The 21169-nt window shown below is 59.1% G+C and overlaps 9 protein-coding genes across 9 annotated transcripts; 5 read left to right on the top strand and 4 right to left on the bottom strand.

Moving 5' to 3' along the window:
- Positions 1-35: 35 nt before the first annotated feature.
- On the bottom strand, positions 36-952 carry BDZ90DRAFT_7124 (TFIID-31kDa-domain-containing protein). The gene is made up of 2 exons (XM_025509798.1): positions 691-952; positions 36-612 (listed from the first exon to the last, which is right to left on the bottom strand). Exons 1-2 carry the CDS (start codon positions 857-859, stop codon positions 95-97), a joined length of 687 nt encoding a protein of 228 aa, XP_025364825.1. The 5' UTR covers positions 860-952; the 3' UTR covers positions 36-94.
- An 81-nt stretch (positions 953-1033) lies between these two features.
- BDZ90DRAFT_229234 (putative ubiquitin-conjugating enzyme E2) lies at positions 1034-2350 on the top strand. The gene is made up of 4 exons (XM_025504977.1): positions 1034-1180; positions 1298-1412; positions 1497-1755; positions 1863-2350. The coding sequence occupies exons 1-4, from the start codon at positions 1154-1156 to the stop codon at positions 1906-1908; spliced, it is 447 nt and encodes a 148-aa protein (XP_025364824.1). The 5' UTR covers positions 1034-1153; the 3' UTR covers positions 1909-2350.
- Positions 2351-2486: 136 nt separating this feature from the next.
- Positions 2487-4758, bottom strand: BDZ90DRAFT_257302 (hypothetical protein; the record flags this gene model as incomplete). The annotated part of the gene is made up of 3 exons (XM_025507938.1): positions 2487-3244; positions 3318-4039; positions 4109-4758. The coding sequence occupies 3 exons, from the start codon at positions 4756-4758 to the stop codon at positions 2487-2489; spliced, it is 2130 nt and encodes a 709-aa protein (XP_025364823.1).
- Positions 4759-5195: 437 nt separating this feature from the next.
- Positions 5196-7126, top strand: BDZ90DRAFT_244912 (hypothetical protein; the record flags this gene model as incomplete). Its single annotated transcript, XM_025507479.1, has 5 exons — positions 5196-5307; positions 5380-5874; positions 5938-6212; positions 6273-6816; positions 6876-7126. The coding sequence occupies 5 exons, from the start codon at positions 5196-5198 to the stop codon at positions 7124-7126; spliced, it is 1677 nt and encodes a 558-aa protein (XP_025364822.1).
- Positions 7044-8736, bottom strand: BDZ90DRAFT_7054 (UROD/MetE-like protein). The gene is made up of 3 exons (XM_025509794.1): positions 8482-8736; positions 8110-8398; positions 7044-8035 (listed from the first exon to the last, which is right to left on the bottom strand). Exons 1-3 carry the CDS (start codon positions 8551-8553, stop codon positions 7233-7235), a joined length of 1164 nt encoding a protein of 387 aa, XP_025364821.1. The 5' UTR covers positions 8554-8736; the 3' UTR covers positions 7044-7232.
- Positions 8737-8934: 198 nt separating this feature from the next.
- On the top strand, positions 8935-10549 carry BDZ90DRAFT_276690 (phosphoglycerate mutase-like protein). Its single transcript, XM_025508950.1, has 2 exons — positions 8935-9625; positions 9716-10549. The coding sequence occupies exons 1-2, from the start codon at positions 8942-8944 to the stop codon at positions 10532-10534; spliced, it is 1503 nt and encodes a 500-aa protein (XP_025364820.1). The 5' UTR covers positions 8935-8941; the 3' UTR covers positions 10535-10549.
- Positions 10550-10797: 248 nt separating this feature from the next.
- Positions 10798-14948, top strand: BDZ90DRAFT_7014 (hypothetical protein). The gene is made up of 2 exons (XM_025509792.1): positions 10798-11048; positions 11124-14948. Exons 1-2 carry the CDS (start codon positions 10855-10857, stop codon positions 14845-14847), a joined length of 3918 nt encoding a protein of 1305 aa, XP_025364819.1. The 5' UTR covers positions 10798-10854; the 3' UTR covers positions 14848-14948.
- Positions 14613-16572, bottom strand: BDZ90DRAFT_229229 (Ribokinase-like protein). Its single transcript, XM_025504976.1, has 2 exons — positions 15958-16572; positions 14613-15890 (listed from the first exon to the last, which is right to left on the bottom strand). The coding sequence occupies exons 1-2, from the start codon at positions 16296-16298 to the stop codon at positions 15050-15052; spliced, it is 1182 nt and encodes a 393-aa protein (XP_025364818.1). The 5' UTR covers positions 16299-16572; the 3' UTR covers positions 14613-15049.
- A 165-nt stretch (positions 16573-16737) lies between these two features.
- On the top strand, positions 16738-20956 carry BDZ90DRAFT_272774 (SAPS-domain-containing protein). The gene is made up of 3 exons (XM_025508776.1): positions 16738-17191; positions 17265-19502; positions 19571-20956. The coding sequence occupies exons 1-3, from the start codon at positions 16947-16949 to the stop codon at positions 20760-20762; spliced, it is 3675 nt and encodes a 1224-aa protein (XP_025364817.1). The 5' UTR covers positions 16738-16946; the 3' UTR covers positions 20763-20956.
- The last annotated feature ends 213 nt before the right edge of the window (positions 20957-21169 follow it).

Raw genomic sequence — 21169 nt, 5'->3', positions numbered from 1 at the left:
GGCGAGGCTGATCGTGATGGTTGCCATTGGTTCTCTTTCCGAATACTGTACATGATTTGTTGCCGCAATTTATTCTTGGTCGATCATTGCCCACTCAATCGTACTCATCGTCCTCCTCGAGGCTCCTTTTGACGCCTCGCCCCGCCGCATCGTCTTCATCAGCTGCCGCGCGTCCATTTGTAGTTCCCTCTTCAGTCATGGTGACATCCCCTGCGCCGGCAGTCGCTGTATCATCCGCATCCGCCTCGCCCACAGCAGCTCCTGCTCCTCTCTGCTCCTCGTCTCTTTCGTCCTCCCCATCTCCATCCTCTTCGTCATCCTCATCATCCAGGGCGTCCGGCACGATGTTGAAGTTGACGTTGGTCAAGCAATGCTCCTTTGGCGGCAGTCTCAGCCCGTACCTGTCACTGATAGGCGGCAGAGGGGTCGAGTTGAGGGAGGAGGCCAGATTGAGAAGTGCAGACTTGGATGGCGGCTGGATGAGGGAGTGAGAGAGGTGAGACTGCACTGCTAGAGTAACGTCGGCCAGACTGATTTGCGGGTTCGACGAAGAGGAAGGGTGCGCGTGCGAGGCGTAGAGGAGGGAGTCGGAGAGGATTGTGTGAATGTACCCTGGCGTGTGAAGAGGAGCAGGGAAACGATCATACGTCAGTAGGCTGGTCAACGATGGCAGAGAGAGACTCGACTCACGATGGGCCCACTCGAGGAGCATCATCTCGACTCCGGGCTCAATGTCCTGGATGCCCATCGACGCGATGATGAGGGAGATGAGGCGGGCATCTTGTGGGATCTCAGAGTAGTGAGAAGGGCCCGCAGCTGGAGGCTGGCGTGAAGAAGAGGCGCCATTGGTTGTCGTCATCTTGGTGATGCGGGGGGGCAGGAGGAAGGGATCAAAGATGGACGAATGGCTGGCTGCGCCTCTCCGCTTGTCTCGCCTCTGTCCGCCCGGCCGCCGGAGCTGGTCTGAGCGCAAGGCGAGGCGACCAACTCGCGGCCCAACCAATCGCTCCCTCGGCTTTCCATCCTAGCCATCCTTCCAAATCTCAGACAAGAGCATCAAAACGACTGCCTCGGAGGCAAAAGAGCTGCAATTAACTAGATCAAGCTCCCTTCTCACCCTCATCTTGCTCGGTCGTGAGCCTGATCTGACAACATGGCCCTCCCCAAGCGAATCATCAAGGTCAGTCCGCTTGCACCTTTGCGATACGCAAGGGTCCAGATTGCTCATCGCATAAAGCCTAGTCTGACATCGGCCTCACCCTTGGCTCGCATTCTTCTCACTTGATTGCGCTCGCAGGAGACCGAGAGACTCATCGCTGACCCTGCGCCGGGCATCAGCGCCACACCGCACGAGGACAACCTGCGCTACTTTGATGTTATCATCGCAGGGCCGGGAGGCAGTCCCTTCGAGGGTGAGCCGCGAGCATGAGGCAGAATGAAGACTATTTCCTGCTGACGCTGCATTCTTCCACCTCGATCCCCTCGCGTTTTGTCAGGCGGCTCCTTCAAGCTAGAACTCTTCCTCCCCGAAGAGTACCCCATGGCCCCACCCAAGGTGCGCTTCCTCACCAAGATCTACCATCCGAACATCGACAAGCTGGGCCGCATCTGTCTCGACATCTTGAAGGACAAGTGGTCCCCAGCCTTGCAGATTAGGACGGTCTTGCTGAGCATTCAAGCACTGCTGAGCGCGCCTAACCCGGATGACCCGCTGGATAATGGCGTTGCGGAGCATTGGAAGAGGGATGAGAAGGGGTGAGTACGAGAGAAAGAGGGAGGCCAGGCTGGCTTGCTGCGGCGATGTGCGATAGGCTGACTGGATCTCGCGCGCGACCGCATATATGCGATTTGTGCCAACTCAGGGCCATTCAAGTGAGCCGAGAGTGGACGCAGCAATACGCCAAGTAGAGGCGACAACGCAGGATCTGTAGGATTGAGCGGGCAGACGACGACATATCGAATGGCTAGCGGTTATCCAAACTCTCACCAGTGCTCCGCAGTGCGCAATGCTCCGCTTCTTTCGCTGACTTCCCGTTGAGGCGATAATGTTCTCGTGCGCTACTCTGCAGGCGAGACAGCACGACCGGGCGTCCCTCTTTAGCCAGAGCATCTTCCTTCCCTTTCTTGCCCCCTTCGCAGATCAAGAACCGCTCACGCTCAAATTTGCCCAGATCATCACGCAAGCATGGGTTGAGTCACGTCTATGAAAAGAGGGCGCAGAGCATTATCGACAGGGGAAAGCTTAGCTCGCGCGATCACTTGGATCGGATATGAACAAGGACAGGACAAAGCTTCGACGGAGGCGTGATTAGGTGATGGATAGTCTGGAAGTGAGAGCGAGGAATGGGGTCCGTCGATGATCGAAGGTGTGTCGTGATCTTGCAATGACTCGTGGCGTCAGCGTGCGGCTCAGCTTTAGGTCGCAGCGCTTGAGCTACCGGTTGTTGGTCAGGAGGACACGAATGGTAGGGGAGGTGAATTTCCTACTAAAGCGCCCCTCCTTTGAAGGGCACCAGCGCGTTCCTAGCTGCAGAGGTAGCGTCAGGGGCATGGCCCTCTGGCAGAACTGCGTGCGGCAGTACCAATGGCAAAGTCGAGGGGAGGACGTAGCCAAGTTGCTGCTGTGCTTCGCCCGCTGCGCTGGGTCCCCCGCTTGCGTGATGTTCGCCACCGATGCTAGGCGCGAAGCATGGAGTTGCAGGAGGCAGAGGCGACAGTTCGGGATAGAAGGACCCAGCGCTATCGTCGAGGCTGGAGACGTGCAGTGCAGTACTGAAGAGGTCGTTGATCTCGCTGGAAGAAGCGTAGTCAAGGATCGGCAGGATCGAGGAGGTCGGCAGGGCCAGGCCTGAGTCGGATCTGGCGTAGGCTTGATCGTAGTGTCCAAAGGTCGCCAAAGGCTGGCTTGGAACGAACGCGACCGAGTCCCACAGATCCTGCGCGAGGGGGCCGGTCTTGCTGGCGGCTGCCTGCCCGTCCATGGTACCGCTGCCGCCAGCCGTAGTACTGAGCTCTTGACGCCTAGCCTCAGGCATAATCTTCGCTTTGACATCGAGCAAACGCTTCTGTGGCTTCTTCTTCTTCTTGACTCGAGGCGTAGCATTGACTTTGGCAGGACGCTTGCCCGGCGAGACGCGCTGGTCGTAGGTGCAGTGCAGGTAAGCAGGGTCCTTTCGACGTCGGCAAGATGCACAGGGCCAGTCTCCATCGCATTTGCGTTTAGATTTGCGGCAAGGGTTGCAAGCTGGCAAAGAGAGCATGGAGAGACGGTCAGATCCAGTCTGTAGCTGCGTACATGCCACTGTGCTGCGGCTCACCGACGGTCGACCGATCCTTCTTGCGACGAAACGCCGTTGCGATTGGGCTCTCACTGGCTTTCGTTTCGCTACCAACGGCAGAGCTCCCGGGCTCTTCGTCGTACGTGACTGCTTTGCCTGGGCTGCCATACAAAGGCGTAAAGGTCTGCAAAGGAGGAATGGCGTCTTTGGAGAGCATGATTCCGGGAAGACTTTCAACGGCCGAAGGGGAAACGCCATCTACGGTGCGGCGCTGCTCGTTTACGAGCGAGCCCAAAGGGGAGGGAATCTCCCCTAGGTTGAGTAAAGGCAGATCCGAAGTGGGCAGTCGGGGCTGGGGCTCAGAAGTGAGCCTCACTGTGGCATCCAGCTGCCTTTGGTCGAAGCATGTGGTGAACGGCGTCGGCGTCAAAGAAGGGACTGACTCGTGCGCAAAGAGCGGTACAGCGCTGACGCGAGTGCTAGTCGTTGGACCGAGAAGAGTGTGACGTTGTGCTGGTCCGCTGGCCAGGAGGCTGCTTGAGGGCAGACCAAGCGAAGTCTCGGGACGTTGGGCCAGGCTGCCGACAGGCTTGGCTGTGTGCGGGGTGGTGGGCTGCTGACTGGTGCTGCGCAAGGTATCGTGCTGAAGAGCATCATCGAAGGCGAGGAGAGCCTCGCACACCTGCGAAGCAGGGGCGCAGATGGGGGCAAAAGGGTCATTGGTGCCGGGCCAGAAGCACGCGCTTGCTGCGGCATCAAGGCTACGACACGATGAGGAGGTGAACGCTGTCAGAGCAGATAAGCAAGGCAAGCTCGTTGCGTCTACTCACGATGCTGGCACGACAGAATCGTTCAGACTGAAGCTGCTCCTCTGTGATCCGGCATGACTAGTTGCGGGAGTCGTGTTGGTGCTGTTCCACAGCGCGAGGCCTGTCGAGGAGGCCGAGCTCAGCGATGAGCCACGCCGGTTGTTTTCCACAGCGAGAGGCCAGTAAGTGGCAGCTGGACTGTCTTGCCAGTCTCGTGAAAGACTGTCGCTCATATCATATTGCGCTACTTTGAAGGGGTGATTCCACTCAACGCTGTCATTGCTGAGCAGAGGTTGCCTCGGTTTCTGCGGCTGCTGCTCATCCACCGTGAGCACGTCGCTGAGTAGATCATCCGTTGGAGCAAGCAGCGAAGTTGAGGGGGCCGGCGCGCTACAGGGGCGAGCTGGATGCATGTAGCCGCCGGTATGCTGCTGCGATGGCAGCTGTGGGAGTGCTTGACTAGTGACAAAGTATTGAAGGGATGAATGGAAGTCGAGAAGATCGTTGAGACTGTCAGAGTGAGTTGTGCCGTGCCAGTCAGCACCTTGCTCTGCTCTCTCTTGTCGCCGAGCAATGCCGTCTGCGCCCGTCCACGGTTCTGCGCAGCTCGACTCGCTTGACAGGGTTGTCACCGCGGCCGAGTTGTACGGCTGAAGTGTCGTCGCCGCCATCATCCGCTCTGATCAGCGTCTGTCTGTCGTCGTTGTGAGGGTAAAGAGCAGAGGATGTCGAGGACGCCCGTTGCGGTCACATTTTCACGTCAGTGCTCGGCAACACCTTTTGGCCGTTTCTTTCTGATGGAGAGGCGGCCATCGCTGGCGACGAGGCTGGCGACGCAATGGTGTAGCTGAGCGCAATAGGCACGGCGCAGCGGCATGCACTTGCCACCTCATCACCTCACCACTGCAAGGCGTCAGGGCAATTGTGCGCCCGGGCGGCTGATGTGTGGTGGCAATAGTGTAAGGCACAGCCGCTGGCTTGATGGGCGCACAAAAGGGGCCGTCAGCCAACTGCTTCGGCGTCGATTGGGCGCGCAAGCACTTTGAGTTCGATCATCACACTCATCTTGCCTCCATCTCGAGCCACGTCACACCCACTCAGCCCTGCGATGTCTTCGAGACCATCCGCAAATGAGATCTTCATGGACCAGCTGCCCAATCAATCCCGCGATCGACGCCGACAATGCTCTGCTTCGACTCACGGAGAGGGCGAGGGCCAACGTGGCGCCGATCAAGAGGGACAAGACCAATCGCCATCGCCGACCTTGCTCGCTTCTAGTCGACCGTCGTCAGAGAAGGCCAAGCTAGAGACGCGACTCGTACGTCAAAGCCTGCGGACGCGCCATGTCTCTTTCATCTCGCTCGCCGGTGCCATCGGCGGTGGGCTCTTCCTCTCAACCGGCAGCACTTTGGCTCATGCTGGGCCTATCAGCTTGCTTGTAGGCTACGCTATCATGAGCTCCGTGGTCATATCCGTCGTCTTTTGCATGGCTGAGCTCTCGTGCCTTGTTCCTACGACCGGAGCCTACATTCGTCACGCGGCCATGTTTGTCGATCCGGCGTTGGGCTTCACAATTGGGTGGTCGATTGTTTTTGCAGACGCAGTGGCCAATCCGGCGGGCATCGTCTCGCTCATCGTACTCTGCCAGTACTGGGCTCCTGACCTTGACGCGGCTCTACCAGTCTGCTTCTTTGTCCTCGCAAGCCTCGTCACCAATATATGGGACGTGCGTGTGTATGCTGAGCTCGAGAGCTTCTTCGCGATGCTCAAGATCCTAACCGTGATTGGTGAGTGGTGCTGACCGCGCGCAGCTAAGCAATCAGCTAAGTGCGCCTCGCCCTCTCTGCCAGGCCTCAACATCCTCAGCCTCTGTGTAGCCCTCGGCGCGGGACGTCATGGCAAGACGGTAGGCTTCCGTTACTGGACTGAGCCTGCGCCCTTCAAGGCGTATCTCGTCGACGGCCCAATCGGACAATTCATTGGCTTCTGGTCCGTCATGGTGTCGGCGGTCTACTCCTATTCGGGCATTGAAGCGACCTCCTTCATCGCGGCAGAGACCCGATCGCCTCGCCAGGTGATCGCTCGAGCGAGCAAAGGAGTCTTTTTCCGCGTTGGCTTCATCTATGTGCGCAAAAGGCGGCAGAGAGCTGGCAGGCAACGCTGACCACGGCCACTCCTCGCCCAGATGTGCTCGCTATTCTTCCTCTCCATGGCCGTCTCCTCAACGGAGCCGCGCCTCACCTCACAAGAAGGCAACGCCCTTGCCTCTCCCTTCGTTATAGCAGCGAATCGCGTCGGCATCACAGGCATCGCCTCAATCGTCAATGCGCTCATCCTCCTCTCCGTCTTCTCATCCAACAACACTTGCCTCTTGGCAGCCAGTCGAGCCTTGATGGGCTTGGCTCTAGATGGTCACGCGCCACGCTTCTTCGCCGAGACGCACAGGTGGGGCATACCTATGTGGGGAGTCTTGGTGTGCGCCGCTTTCATGCCGCTGGCCTTTACGGTATACTCGCAGGAGGCCTCGATCGTGTTCGAATATTTTGTATCCATTGGGGCCTCTGGGACACTCATGGAATGGATTGTCATCTGCTGGACTACGGTTCGCCTACACAGCGGGATGAGGGAGCAGGGCATCAGTCAGGAATCGCTGCCATTCTGCCCTTGGGGTCAGCCCTGGCTTGCTTGGTACGGCTTAGTAATGAGCGTCCTGTGCGCCGTGACGAACGGTAAGTCACGAGGATCAAGCGTTGCAGAGCCGCTCTGACCAACCCTCCCTTGCGCCCAGGCTTCACCCTCTTCATCGGGGAGGGCCTTCCGCGCCTAACGGCACAGCGCCTCATCTCGGCCTACGCGATGCCGATCATCACCATTCTCCTCTACCTCGCCTTCAAGATCATTCGTCGTACCCGTTTCATCCAATCGCGCGACATGCGCATCCGTCCCTGGCTTGACCAGTGGAAGGAGAATCCAGAGCAATGGATTGAGCCGGCGAGGGGATGGGGGCGCCTCCTTTCGCTATTGTGGTCGCACGACTAGGGGGAATGTGAGGACATGAGGATGGCAATCTGGATTTGCTGGGAACGTCTCAGTTGCATATGCTTCGCTTTCCTTTTTTCTACAATAATTACCTCTTCCCTCCTCCTCATCCCCACACCTCCTCTGCCACGGCTTTGCAAAGCTCCAGCTTGGCGTACTGCGTCTCCTCCGTGATTGCATTGCCATGATGAGTCGAGCTAAACCCACACTGCGGGCTGATGGCTAGCTGGTCCAGCCCACCAGGCAGCTGCTTGGCAGCCTCTCGCAGCTTAGACACCAGCGTCTCCTTGTCCTCCATGTCCGACACCTTCGACGAGACCAAGCCGAGCACGACCGTCTTGTTGGCCGAGAGATTGCCAGATAAAGCTGAAAAGTCCTTACCCGAACGCTCATTTTCCCACTCAAGGAAGTAGGCATCGACGTTCAGCTCGCCAAAGAGCGCCTTGGCAACGGGCGCGTACCCTTCATCGCTCCCGCTCGCAAAGAACTGCGATCGGAAGTTGCCCTTGCAGAGATGGATGCCAATGACCATATCGTCCTGCTTGTTCGCGAAGCATGCGTTGATCAATTTGGCATAGCGCGATGGCAGCGCATCGACATCTTCTCCTCGCTCCTTGGCTTCCTCCCTCATTTTCGGGTCGGTGAGGTAAGCCAGGTTGGTGTCGTCAAATTGCAGGTAGCGACATCCCGCGGCGTAGAGGGCGTCAACTTCTTTGCGGTACGCCGAGGCCACATCGGCGAAGAAGTCGTCGAGATTTGGGTAGGCCTTCTCGGATATGCCTTTGCGTCCACCGCGGAAGTGAAGCATGGTGGGCGAGGGGATGGTGATTTTGATGTGACGATGCTTGTCGGCGGGGACCAAGGACTTGAGGTACAGGAAGTTGTCCACTTCGATGTTGTGGATGTGCTCTGTTTGATCAGTGGGTGTGGGGCAAGTGGTCAGTTGCTAGCTCCGGCTTGACCCAGATGGGCTGCTTACTAACTGATCTTGTCGGTCACGACGAGTGTGGGTGGTGCGAAACCCTTTTGCTGCTCGAGAGAGTTCTTCTGTACATCAACGCCGCCGAGGTGCTTGAGGAAGTCGATGTGGAAGTACGCTCTCCTGTACTCGCCGTCCGTGATATCTGGGATGCCAGATGAAAGCAGCCTTTCGACATGCGCCTTGATGTGCTCGTCCTCTACGACGCGAAGACCAGCATCATCTAATTTGCCCTCGGCGTGAGCAGTGCGGGCGTCGAGGATGGCCTGAGGCCGCAGAAAGCTACCGACGTGCTGGCGAAGAGAGGGTCATGTGGACGTGAACGTGTGTGAGCGCCATCAGCTTACGAGAGCAATGTCTGACCTCTCGTGCTCACCTCATGCCGGAAGGGAGGAAGACGAGCTAGCCTGCTCGGAGGCTGACTGCTTGGGAGAGCTTGCGATGACATGGTGAGACGAGGGAAGCGGTAGAGTGGCAAGGAGATGCCATACCGCAACGACTGACCATGACGAGGCGGGGATTCAGCGGAGGTGAGGCGGCCTGCGCATCAAGGAAGTTAGGTCCCGACCCTCGCTCGTGCGACACAACCTTGCGATGCGAGATGACCGGACGGCTATCACGGCCTGCAAGTCGACGAGAATAAAGAGAGCTCGAAGCGCCAGGCGCCCTCATCTCACTTGAGCCACGCGACTTTCAAGGCCAAGACACACCTTGGCATTTCAAGCTCCGCTCACTGACGTCGCTGACTGCATTCGGATCGTTTGTACGGGCGGACCCTTAGCACATCGCGGCGAGGTCATCCTTAATCCTCACCACCGTAACGACGCTTCATCACGATGCTCGTCTTTGGTGTGATCAGCTCCATCTTAGCGGCATCAGGTGCCATTGCTGCCCCGCGCCAAGCCCCGTTCTCCTTTTCGGCCCCGTCGCCGCAATGGGACCCGCAAGAGCACATGAGCGGCATTGCTCGCTACCACGATGCTCCAGGCGCAGACGTCCGCCCACCGCCCGGTTGTCACGTCTCAGCGTCGGCCTATCTCATTCGTCACACTGCCATTGGCGGTAACGACGAGGAGTGGGACGAGTACATGAAGGGCTTCGTCGAAAAAGTGACGACGTACCAGGATGCCAAGGGCTCTTTCAAGGGCGCTGGCCCCCTCGCCTTCCTCAAGAATTGGAAGAGCGTCGTCACCGAGGACACCATTGAGCAGGTCACTGAGCCTGGTAAGAAGGATGCCTTCGAGTTTGGCAAGCAGATGCGCAAGCTCTACCCTGACCTCTTCCCGCCCAAGGATCTTGGCACCAGCAAGAAGAGGAAAGGGCCAAAGGAGCCCAAAGTGGCATTCAAGGTATGGACTGCCAGCTCTGAGCGCGACATCGATACGTCCAAGGCATTCATTCGCGGCTGCTTTCCCAAGCGGCACGAGGGCGATGGTGGTGAGGGTGATGGCAAGTACGTGCAGCTCGTTGAGGTACCGAACAAGGATCCGAGCTGGCAAGGATCCTTGACCCCGCATAAGGTGAGACGCGCAGGCAGCCTCCAAGATGGCTGATGCTCGCGCGAGAAATCGAATGCTCAATGCGTCTTCCCTCCTCGCCATCCCGCACAGATCTGTCCTGCCTGGACCAAGGAAGCTGGCAAACCGGCAGCTCGTACCTGGCTGAGCCACTACGGCCCTGCCCCTTTGGCCCGCTTTAAGGCTCTGATGCCGGACTTCGACTGGCAGCTCGACGACATCATAGCCATGCAGATGATGTGCGGCTACGAAGAAACAATTCAAGGCCGGGGCACGAGTCACTTCTGCAAGCAAGGTCTCTTCACTGAGGAGGATTTCCGATCCTTTGGCTACTTCTTTGATCTCTTCTACAACGACGTGGTCGGCTACAATTCGCCCATGGCGCCCTACATGGGTACGCCATGGCTCAACGTGTCTGCGCATAACATTCTGTCTGCTGATGCGCCGAAGCACCCTCACTTTGAAGCGAGCAAGAAGAAGGACGGCAACCTTCCTGACCCAGACAACCCGCCCGACTCGACGCACACGCAGCGCATCTTTGTGTACTTTACCCACAGAGAGGAGCCGCCCGTCGCCCTCGTTGCCTTGGGAATCTGGAATCAGACTGCGCTCGGCGGCCTGCCTACCGATCGTATGCCGCCGAGGGATCAGTACGTCTGGCAGACGTCTCACGTCCTGCCATTCCTCGGTCACGTAGCACTCCAGCGTCTCGATTGTGGGGACCACTCGGAACGTGAGGGCACATACGTGAGGGTAGTAGTCAACGGTGCGGCTCAAAAGCTTCCTCGAGCCGAGCTGACTGATGGGCCGGGGAACTCGTGTCAGATTGAGCGATTCCAGTCGTACGTTCAGGAGAGGGTGGATCAGTATGCTGATTTCGAGGGAGCATGCCGCAAGGAGGACTCTGAATGAATAGAGCGATAGACGGGAGTTGTACACTCATGCACTGCTTTGTATAGATACTACATCTGCGTCGACAAGCCTGCAAGCGTATCTCGATGGATCGTAGTAATATGCTCAGACGCGTTTGCAGCCTTCTCCACTCCTCGCCCTGTTGTGTGTGCCTCACGTGCGGGCGAGAGCGGGGCGCGTGTTTGGCGGACAGGCGTGCGGGCGTGCGTGCGGACGGGCGAGTCGAGATTGACACATTCGGCTTGGCTGCTGCAACCGCGCATCTCATCATCATCACTCTCATCACTGCTTCGTCCTCTTCCCACTCCAGATTCGTCAAGATGGCGACTGCGGGTCCATCGTCGCAGCCAGATGTGCCAGGTCGAGCGTTGGCAGAGAAGAATCTCCTTGATCACGTCAACAAGATCAGGCAGACGCCCACCTTCGTCGGTCTCGAGCAGGTGCTGCGCATGACGGGCGATGATTGGATCGAATCGATGATCGAGCAGGCAAAGGACATAAGGAGCAAGTGGGCGTGAGTGTGCGAGGAAGCACAGATCCTTGACTTTGAATATGCGCTGACGTCTCTCACCTCCTTTGTCGTCCGCAGCGCCCAATTCGAGGCTAACTCGGCGCATCAACAGGCAACAATGGCTGGCGAGATGCTGAAGACTCCCTCGCGCAAGAAGGCAACCGCTCGTCAGAGAGCAGCCTCTTCAAAGCTCAACTTGGCGAAGAGCAGAAGTGCCAACCCATTCGGCGCCAGTGATATCGAGGAAGAGGACAAGGAGAACGCACCAGGCGCGGCACGAGGTACGAGGAGCAAGGCAGACAAGAGCGCGATCGCCAAGTTGCCCAATCCATTCCAGGCCAAGTTGGCCGCCGTCGCCGCCAAGGGCAAGGCTGTAGATCATCCAGTAGATACGGAGGAGGGGGTGGAGGGCGTCGGCGTGCCTGCGCATGAGGGTGTCGAGGAGGAAGACGAAGCCGCTCCCGCCGAGGCGACGACGAAGACGACAAAAGGCAAACCAAAGAAAGCACCAGCAAAAAAGGCTGCCAAGGCACCGGCAAAGAAAACGGCTGCAGGCAAGGGAAAGAAGAAGAAGGAGGAGGACAAGAAAGAGGACGAGATGGAAGAGGTTGCGCAACCGTCAAAGGCGCAAGAGCCCATGGCGCCTGCAGCGAAGGCCGACGAGGCGGTGGTACCTGCCTCTGAGCCGCCTCACTCTAACGCAGCTGACGACAGTATGGAAGTGGAGAGCACGCTCGAGAAGCTCGACGTCGCGAGGCCTACCGCTTCAACACCGACCGGCAAGAAGATTGGCTCTGCTCGTCGCAACCGTCTACGACTCTCGGATGACACGCTAGCTCCGATTGCGGACGCCATCGAGTCAGAAGAGGATGATGAGCAGTCGCACGACGACGAAGATGCTGGCAGGGCAGAAAAGGCAGACAGCGCAGCTGAAGCGACAGTCGCTCTGACCACGGCACCGCGACAGAAGCGTACCCTGGCCTCATTCGGGGGAGCGAAGATGTCGATGGCCCACGCAGCTCAGACGCCGATCGCCGCCAAGACGCCAGCAAGCTCAGGCTTCAAGAGCAGCTTCCTCACCAAGAGTCTGCGTCAGGCTTCCATCCGCAAGACGGACGATGATGGTGTGGCGGCTGAGGACAGCGACGACTCGGTCATCGATACTGGTTCCCTCAAGGCGAATACCGAGGCCAATGCGGCGGCTATGGTGGGCACAAAGACATCGGTGGCGTCGCAGACTAGGTCCTCACCTCGCCTTTCTGCCTCGAAACGCAAGAGTGACGAGGTGGACGAGATTGACGTGGTTGCGCAGAAGGCAGCCAAGACGGAGAGTGGAAAGTCTACTGCCGCCACTGCACAACACAGCTCTGCCACTGGGGCGAAGCAGGGCCCGTCTGCTAATCTCCTTCGTAGCAAGCTCGAAAGCGCCCGGCTTCAACGATCCGTCAATCCCGGCACGGTCGGCCTGGGCGCTAAAAACATCACCAGTCCGATCCTCGGTCAAGGCAGTGCGCCGTCCAGCCCCGAGCCTGCTGCCAAGGGCAGATTTGGCAGCGGAATGGCTCCAAGCAGCTCCAACGTCTCTCAGCTTAGGGATAGATTTGAGGCAAGTCTGCGCTCTCCTCCTCCCAAGTCGACCGGAATTCTCGACGCAAAGAAGTCGCCCTCGAGACTGCCCTTGCCTATCTCGATGCAGTCCACTACTCCTCAGCACTCGCCCACGAAGAAGCAGAATCCCGCACCACCCGCAGCCGCCCCCGTCCCCAAGACCAAACCAGCGCAGCCGGCTCCGTTACCGCCCGCCGCTCCCGTCGTAGACCGCCCTGAGGAAATCAGTGGAAGCTCGGCCGGCAGTGCTGTCACTGCATCGTCAGAGGTGAAGGAGAAGGCGCGATCGCGTGAGGGGTCAAGAGCAAGCGAGGAGTCGACTCGAATGGAGGATGATGGTGATGCTGGCGATGATGAGCGCGAAGAGGACGGTGCGGTAACTACAAAGGTGACCCGCCCCCTCAGTGGTGGGCAGGCAAGCAAAAGTGCCGAGAGCACCACGACTTCGCTCAAGGACGCGCTGGAAGGCGACGATGACAGCGATGGCGATTCCTCTCTTGGCGTCGAGCTCACACTCGAAGATCTCGAAGGCAAAAAGGCGGCTGCTACTCTGCCAGCATCGGCCACAGCAACACAGGCTCTTTCCAAAGGCAAAGGTCCGGCGGCTTTGCCCTCCGCAGCGCAGCCATCGCAGAGCGGGCCCCTCGCTGCCAGGCACGACTCTACGGCGCATGCGGGCGGACCAGGCTGGAGCTCGCGCCTCAAAGGCCTCTTCGTCGGCATCACCGGGGCTCCCAACGGGCATGCTGCTGGCCCTCCACCTCCAGGCACCGGCTTCCAGCCCAACAAGCTCAACCGCTCCGTCAGTGGTGCACCTGGAAAGGATGACTCGACTGTCGTGCGCTCTAACTTCGCCAGCTCGCAAGGCGTTGGTGGCACGTCTGCCAAGCCTGCCAGCGTGGTGCGAGCCGAGCAGCTTCGCCGTAAGGAGGCGGAGGATGCGGAGCGAAGGAGCAAGGAGCGCGAGGATAAGCGGAAGCAGATTGCAGCGGCCAAGGCAATCCCATCTGCGAAGGCGGACGTGGGTGAGAAGCGGGTACGGGATGATGACGACACACAGGCCAGAAGCACCGCCTCCACTGCTCGCCTCAATCAGAACGGTGCACCCAACGGCCAGCCCAAGGCTCGAGTCATGAGCCAATTCGCAAACTCCACCGCTGCAGTCACTCGCCCTCCGGCTCCTAAAGCGACGAACAGCTCGGAGGACGTCAATGGCAAGAAGCGCCGCCTCTCGCAAGAGCGCGACGAGGAGACCAAGGCTCGCCCACCTATCGTGCCATCCGTCCCATCCAGCGTCAGCAAGCCTTCGACGGCAGCCAGTGGCAACAGGCTCGCACCCGGCACAACGACCGCCTCAAAGTTTGCTGTGCCCAAGACGGTCCGCCCAGGTCAGCCTCAGGGCAATGGCACCATTCGCCCAGCCTCAGCGCTCAAGACGGCCCCCAACGGGCAGCAGGCAGCCCGACCTGCTAGCACCAAGCCAGGCATGATTTCGTCGACGAGCACGAACAATTTCTCGCAGCAAAATCCCTTCCAGGCCTCCTCTGCACGACCTGGCCCTGCTCCTTCGGCACAACGACCCGCCCAGCACCAGGTGTCTGCACAGGCTTCAGCTCGCAAAGAAGCCGCCGCCGCAGCTGCTGCCGCTGCCGCTGCCAGCAACGCCACGCCCGCCTTCGCAGCGTACGGCACGACTGGAACTGTCGCCCCGAACCTGGAAGACGACAACCTCTCTCTGCCCAGCATTGCCTCGGAGTACTCAGACTCAGAAGATGAGGAGACCCAAGCGCGTCGTGCGCGTGCTGCTCCTTGGACCAAGGGTGACGCCTTGCAGTCTGCCCTGCAAGCCCAGAGTCAGATGGATGCCGATCTCATCTTCGGTGTACCTACGGGCAATGTCGACCTCGAGACCCTCATGCCGCCGCAGGACCATGCAGGAAGGATGAGGATGAATAGGCCAAGGAGTAGTTCAGCTAACTGGAGCGGTACGGATGGGTTGGCCCAGTGGGAGATTGACAGGTACAATCAGAGGATGAATATTGGTGGGCCTGGATTCAGGTTGCCTGCTAGGGCGACGAGTGCTAGTGCGGTCGGCGGGAGTGCGACACTCGATCAAAGGCGCTCGGTGGTGGCGACCATTGGAGCTGCGGCGGCGGCGAGGCAGCAGCAGCAGCAGCAGCAGCAGGGGCGATGAGGAGGAGGAACAGTAGAGCATCTATTTGGCTACATTCACGAATTTGGACGACCAGCATTTCTTTCTCTTTCACGCATCTCTCACCCACTCCCTGCTCGACTTGCACTCTTTGTTCTCTACAACTTCTTTCTCTCCGCCTCGCACGGACGCAATGCGCAGACGACTTACTCTACAGAATGTGCGCCAGAGTGGAGTCGCCTGGTCATGCCTCCCGGTTGAGCAGCTCCTCCAGCCTGATCTGCGGCGACTCGCCGTTCCACGTCTCTCCCTGCCCTTGCTCCTGTTCCAAACGAGGCAGAGCCAGCTGCTCAATAGCGAACGAAGCAGAGACCGCACCCCTTCCCAGAGCACCGCGAAGCCATTGGCGTGTATCCTCCTCTGTGTCCGCAGGCGGCTGGTGCATGCTTAGCCAGGCCGTCAAACCGCCCAAGTACGAATTGCCCCCGCCGGTAACGTCTACGACTGCCTTTGACGTGGCTGCCGTGTGATAAGCTGGCACATCGGCCTCGATGCTGGCTTGCCCCGGCTCACGCTCGTAGAGGACGCAGCTCCCAGCTGCCCCGCCTCGGATGACGATGAGCGGGCAGCGTGGCCTATCCGATCCGCCAGAAATTTGGCTGGACGCCTCGTCAAAGCGAGCCTTGAAACCCCTGGCTAGGTGGGTGAGGTGAGCCTGTCGTACGGCTGCACCTTGAGCTGTGGAGGCGAGGGGCGAGGGTACGGAGACTAGGCCAGAGTCGACGCTCAGGAAGGAGGCGGCTTCTTCGTGGTTTGGGCTGAAGACGTCGACCCGCCTCATGACTTGCAAGCATTCTTCCAGATTCTCAGGCAAGGCAGAATCCGGTATCGGTTCCCAGCAGACTTTTGTGCCCTTGCCGCCTTCTTTGCGCTTCCCTTTGGCGTCAATGGCATCTATCTCATCGAGGATCTCCATGGCTCTTCTGGGCGCGCAGATGCAGTGCACCCAGTGCGGCAAGTCTGGGGAGGTAGGGCTGACCAAGTCGCGAGGGTCGAGACGAAGCTTGGGGGTGAGGTACTCGAAGCTGAGGGGATGGAGCAAGGTGAGTTGGCTGATCGGTAGCCTACACAAAGGGCGGCAGCAGCTCCTACCTTCTTTGATCTCCCCGATAGACGTTGACCGCCTTGGTAGTCAGTCCATCCTTCCTCTGCCTCCACGCCCACATTCCCGCATCATTGTCATCGAATCGATCCAATGTCGTCTGCCACTCGGGCTCAAAGTCGCTGCCTCGATCAATGACCATACGGATTTGCCCTGGGTCCAGCCAAACACGAGCACCGACAGCGAAGTAGAGGCCTCCTCCACCTAACGCTGAGCCTTTGCCGCCGTCCCCGCGTGACTGGCCTGTGGTAGAATCCAGGTAGAGAAAGGTGTCCACGATGAACATTCCCATTGTCCCGACGACGGGCGGCCCTGAGGTTGGAGAAGGCATGCTTGCTGTTCTGAGCCAGAATTGCGGGTGTTGGGGTCAAGACGGGAAGAAGCCCGGTGATTATGGGCTCACATGACAGGCAGCTAGACAGGCGCAGGTAAAGCACGGTGACGGGTATCGAGAAAAGCGTTCGAGAGATCCGGCAGTGAAGCTCGTACTTCTCTCAGCATGAGCCAGACTGAGAGCACAGGCCTAGGACTTCACTTCTTCTGATATTCGCCTTCCTTTGTCGCCCACGCCGTCATCGTCGTCGGCGCCCCTCATCGCTCGGTTGGGCGCAGTCGAGAAGGCGGCCAAAGCGGGAGGCGGCGGCGGCAAGCAGTGGCGGCTGCGAGGAAGAGACGGAGTCTCGAGTCTCGAGTCGAGGGGTCCGCCGCGGACAGGCCAGTCGTCGAGAAGTGTGGCAGCTTGAATAGGGTCTTTCTTCCTATCAAAATCAACCAAACCACGCCCAACCCATCGTCACCGCCAGAGGCGCTGCTCCAAGCAGGTCTCGATCAGCATCAAAGGACTACAACGACACGAGGACCCCTTCCATTGCATAATCTCATTGCTCGTCACCATTATATCGCATAGCCACGCCGCCAGTCGCAACGACATCCCTCTTCCACCTTCTTGTAGGGCGGCAACGCTCCCCTTGTCGCCAAGATGTTCTGGCGATTTGGCTTCGCTTCGACTTCGACGCTTGACACTCTCCTCGACAAGCAGGGGATCACAGTCGAAGAGTTGCTCGACGAGGATGACCTACTGCAGGAATGCAAAGCTCAGAATGCCAAGCTCGTCGACTTCCTCAAGCAGCCGCGCGTCATCAAGAGGCTCTTCGAGCATGTCGTTGGGTCCGCAGAGGTATCAGGACCTGGCGGCAGAGAGTGGGAGGAAAAGGTTCGATTCAAGTGAGTCAATTCTAGCCCGATGTCAAGCTGTGACGAACGTACTCACCTCCTACTCTGCTGCCCGCATGCACAGATACCCGTACGTCGCATCAGAGGTCCTCTCGAGCGAGACGCTGGCCATCGTAGAGGCCGCCCTCGCTCAATCAGAAGAGCTTCTCGACCCATTCTGGAATGCCATTTTGCATTCGAAGCCTGGTCATGTACAAGCACCGCTGCCCCATCACTCGCACCCGCTCCTCGCCGGCTCACCATCAGCATCGCCCCAACCACCACCAAGCATGGCACTCCCTACTGTCCTGGGAGGCGGCTCGACTGCGGGCAATGAGGATGAGAAAAAGGCTGAAGGCACATCATCTTCATCTGTACCGACGCTTGGCCAGTCAATGCCCTCAGCATCGACCTCATCGCTTCACTCTTCGTCCGAGGGCCCACACGTAGTAAGAGCGAGCGACAATGGACCAGGAAAGAGCGTCCTCGCTGGATACTGGGCGAAGGTCAATGGCGTCTTCCTCGACAAGAAGCCTCGCGAGATGCTAGCATACATTCACGCTCTACCGCGCATCGTAGAGCGCTTCGTCGCTCATCTGGAGACGCCCGCAGTCGTCGACCTCCTCTATCGCATCATTTCGTGCGAGCAATCGCTACCCAACGCCGGAGTCATCGAGTGGCTTTCGGAGCAAGGACTTGTACCGCAGATCGTCGATCTACTTTCACCTTCGCACTCTGTCGATCTCCACAACACCGTTTCGGAGCTCATCAAGGCCATCATTGCACTGTCAGCGCCTTCACCGGCAGGTATGGTGGGGCAGGACGGCTTCGGTTACGGGGCCGGAGGCTCCTCGTTCGGGCAGCCGGAGCAGCCAATTGGCGTTGTCAATAAGCTGGTACGAGAGCTGGCCAGCGAGGCGATAGTGCGCAAGCTCGTCTCCTTCATGCTGGACTCAACGCACCCTTCCAACCTGCAGAGGCGGCTGTCCCAGGTAGCGTCGGGCGAAGGTGGTCGAGGAAGCGACGATGAGGGGGATGATGATGACGAGGGTGGGCTGTCCTTTTCCCTCTCCAAGGGCAAGCGTTCAGATCGACTCCTCGGCCTGTCCACGAACCAAGAGACAGCCGTAGACGACGATGAGGACGACCTTCCTCTCAATCCGTCGCTTACGCCGGCCTTCGAAAGCAGCAAGTCTCCCATGCACCGCGATTCAACCGTCACTGTACGCCCAACGGACTTCTTCCCCCCAGTAAAGGCACCGATGTGCCCGGTGTCACCTGAGACGTGCTCATCGTCCCTCATCATCGGCATCGGTATCCTCATAGAGCTGATCAGAAAGAACAACTCCGACTACTTCGAGCAACATCTCTTCCATGCGCTGCGCTCCCACCTACTGCAGCGCCAACAGGAGATCAGCGCTGGCAAGGCGCAGGCGCGCAGTGAGGGGACTTTGACGGAGGAGCCAAAGGATGAGGAGGACGAGGAGATGGAGGGCATGGAAGAGGCAATGGCTGAGATGACTGGCAAGCTGGGCATTGTGCATCTCGGGCCGATGCTTTCGGTGCTCTGCGAGCGACTCAGTGACTTCCAGGCATTGATCGAGCGTACGCCGGCGGAGCAGCAGGAATTGACTACGACGCTGGGCAAAGTGCGGCCATTGACCTTTGAGCGGTATCGTATTACGGAGCTCTATGCCGAGCTGCTTCACTGCTCGAACATGGCGCTACTCAACAGGGCGCAAGGGGAGGGACCGCAATACTCGGTAGACGGCATCCTGCAGGGTGGGATCCAGGGTCTCCAAGTCCTGGCACGGACGCTGCAAGGCTCTGATGCTGACGACAGCACGGCAGGAGATAGCGCTGATCCAGTAGCGACAGCTGCTGCGGCTGGCCAAACCTCGTCGACATCGTCATCACCACCCAAATCTCCCTCGTCCGGCAAGCACACTCGTCAAGCCTCAACGATCGGCGGTGACGAGTCAACCAACACCGAGAGTGACCCATTTGCCGACGACGGTGGCGAGGCATCCGGCAGCGCCGCCTCGCCCACCTCCCCATCGCGCACGCCAGAAGAGGAGGAGGAAGAAGCCAAGAGCATCCGTTCCGCCCTCTCCAGCATGTCGCTCGCCGACCTCACCTCCCCTGCTCCCTCCGAGCCGCCATCTCCCAGCTTGCAAGATGGGAACAAGAAAGCGCTGGTGGTGGGTGATCTCCTTAAGCAACGCTTCCTCGACGTAGGAATCATTCCCTCGGTGCTGGGGCTGTTCTTCAATTACCCGTGGAACAACTTCTTGCACAATGTCGTCTACGATATTTTGCAGCAGTGAGTACCAGCAGCTCAGGCAGAGTCACCACCGACTGACATCCTTGCTCTCGCCCTTGCCCGCGCAGATGTTTCAATGGCCGCATGGACTCCGGCCTGAATCGCAGCCTCACCCTTGCTGTCTTTTCGCAAGGCTCCCTCCCCTCCAAGATCCTCGACGGGCACCGCCGCAATGACGAGTCTATGGCTGGCCCTCGCAAGATCCGCCTAGGATTCATGGGCCATATGAACTTGATTGCCGAAGAAACTTGCAAGTTGTTGGAGCGATACCCCAAGGATGTGGCCGAGAATGTCGAGGTGCCGCAGCCGGAATGGGACGACTTTGTCAGAGACGTATTGAAGGAGAACCGCGAGCGTGAAGCTGCCCCACTCGCCGGTGGACGTCCAATGGCCATGTCCCAATTCGGCAACAGCTTCGGGGACGGGACATCGGGCCAGACAGGGGACAATGACGCCTTTGCATCGTACCTCTCCTCCCAGATGAATTCCGGTGGCAACGCGTCGGACGACGACGACGATGACGATTCCGACGACGATGCTGCGCATCACAGCTGGGTCTCCGGTCAACATCATGCGGGTGGTGGCAGCGGGGCTGGCTTTGAGGACGTCTTTGAACCTGGATCTGCGGAACGAGTGCGATCCTCTACTGGGGATGATGAGGAGTGGGGTAGCGGCAGCGGTGGCGGGGGGGACGGGTTTGGCGACTTCCAATCCTCTGCGAACCAGCCCCTCACATCGGCCGACTGGGCGGCCAATGCCTTTGACGAGAGTGGACAGGGAGAAGGTACCACCCCGCCCGAGAGCCCGACTTCCTCGACGGAGGATGACACTCCCTTCGTCGACCTGGCCGATTCCTCAACCTACCGCAGCGCAGTCCAACATCGTCGCTCTTCAAGCTCAGAAGCTGGCAGCGGGCTTGCGCAGTTTCGCCAACAGATGTCTGGCGAGGTGGCCGCGACGAGCTTGGTGGCAAGGAGAAGAAGTAGTAGCGCTAGTTCTGGATCCGCCTCCGGCTCGACGGACCCCACGGCCGCGCATGCCGCAGATGCTGATGAGCCCTTGGGTCCGGGCGTGGCGAGTGACGCGGAAGTCAAAGGCGGGATGGTGCAACGCACGCTCGAGGACGGAACTGTCGTTAGCGTGCCGCTGGATGATGTGGCTGTGGCTGCTTCCAGCGCTGAGGCGAATGAGGAGAAGAGAGAAGGGGCTGAGGAGGGGAAGGAGGGAGAGAAGGTGGAAGAGTCAGCAAAGACTGAATAGTGGTAGAGGAGGCAGTGGTAGTCGTAGAGGAATAGCAAAAAGGCCGAAGGATCCAATGTAGACGAGACACAGCCACACACTCTCACAGCCATGGAATGGCGCGTCGTGGCAATTGTATCTCATATCAACGCCAACCTCTTTTGCTTCATTTGCCAGAGAACTTCACTTCACTCGATGAAACAGATGAAAGCGCTTTACGCCGCACCTCGGGCCCTGTCTCCAGCTACGCGCCCCCACCCTCACGCCGCCCTCTTTCTCCCGCGCCCTGGAGATTGATTTGCTTGCCCCGCCTGCCAATTCGCCGTGCCTGAGTCGGCCAGGCACCAGAGGCTGAGACACACTCCCCGCATCCACTTTGGCGGCGGCGGCGGGGCGGGGCGGGCGTTGAAGCGGTTGAGGATTGAGCG

This window comes from Jaminaea rosea (genome assembly GCF_003144245.1).
Source record: "Jaminaea rosea strain MCA 5214 unplaced genomic scaffold BDZ90scaffold_1, whole genome shotgun sequence".
In the NCBI taxonomy this organism is placed as follows: Eukaryota; Fungi; Basidiomycota; class Exobasidiomycetes; order Microstromatales; genus Jaminaea; species Jaminaea rosea.
Note: the sequence above shows the minus strand (reverse complement) of the source record. Positions and strands in the feature narration are given on the sequence as shown.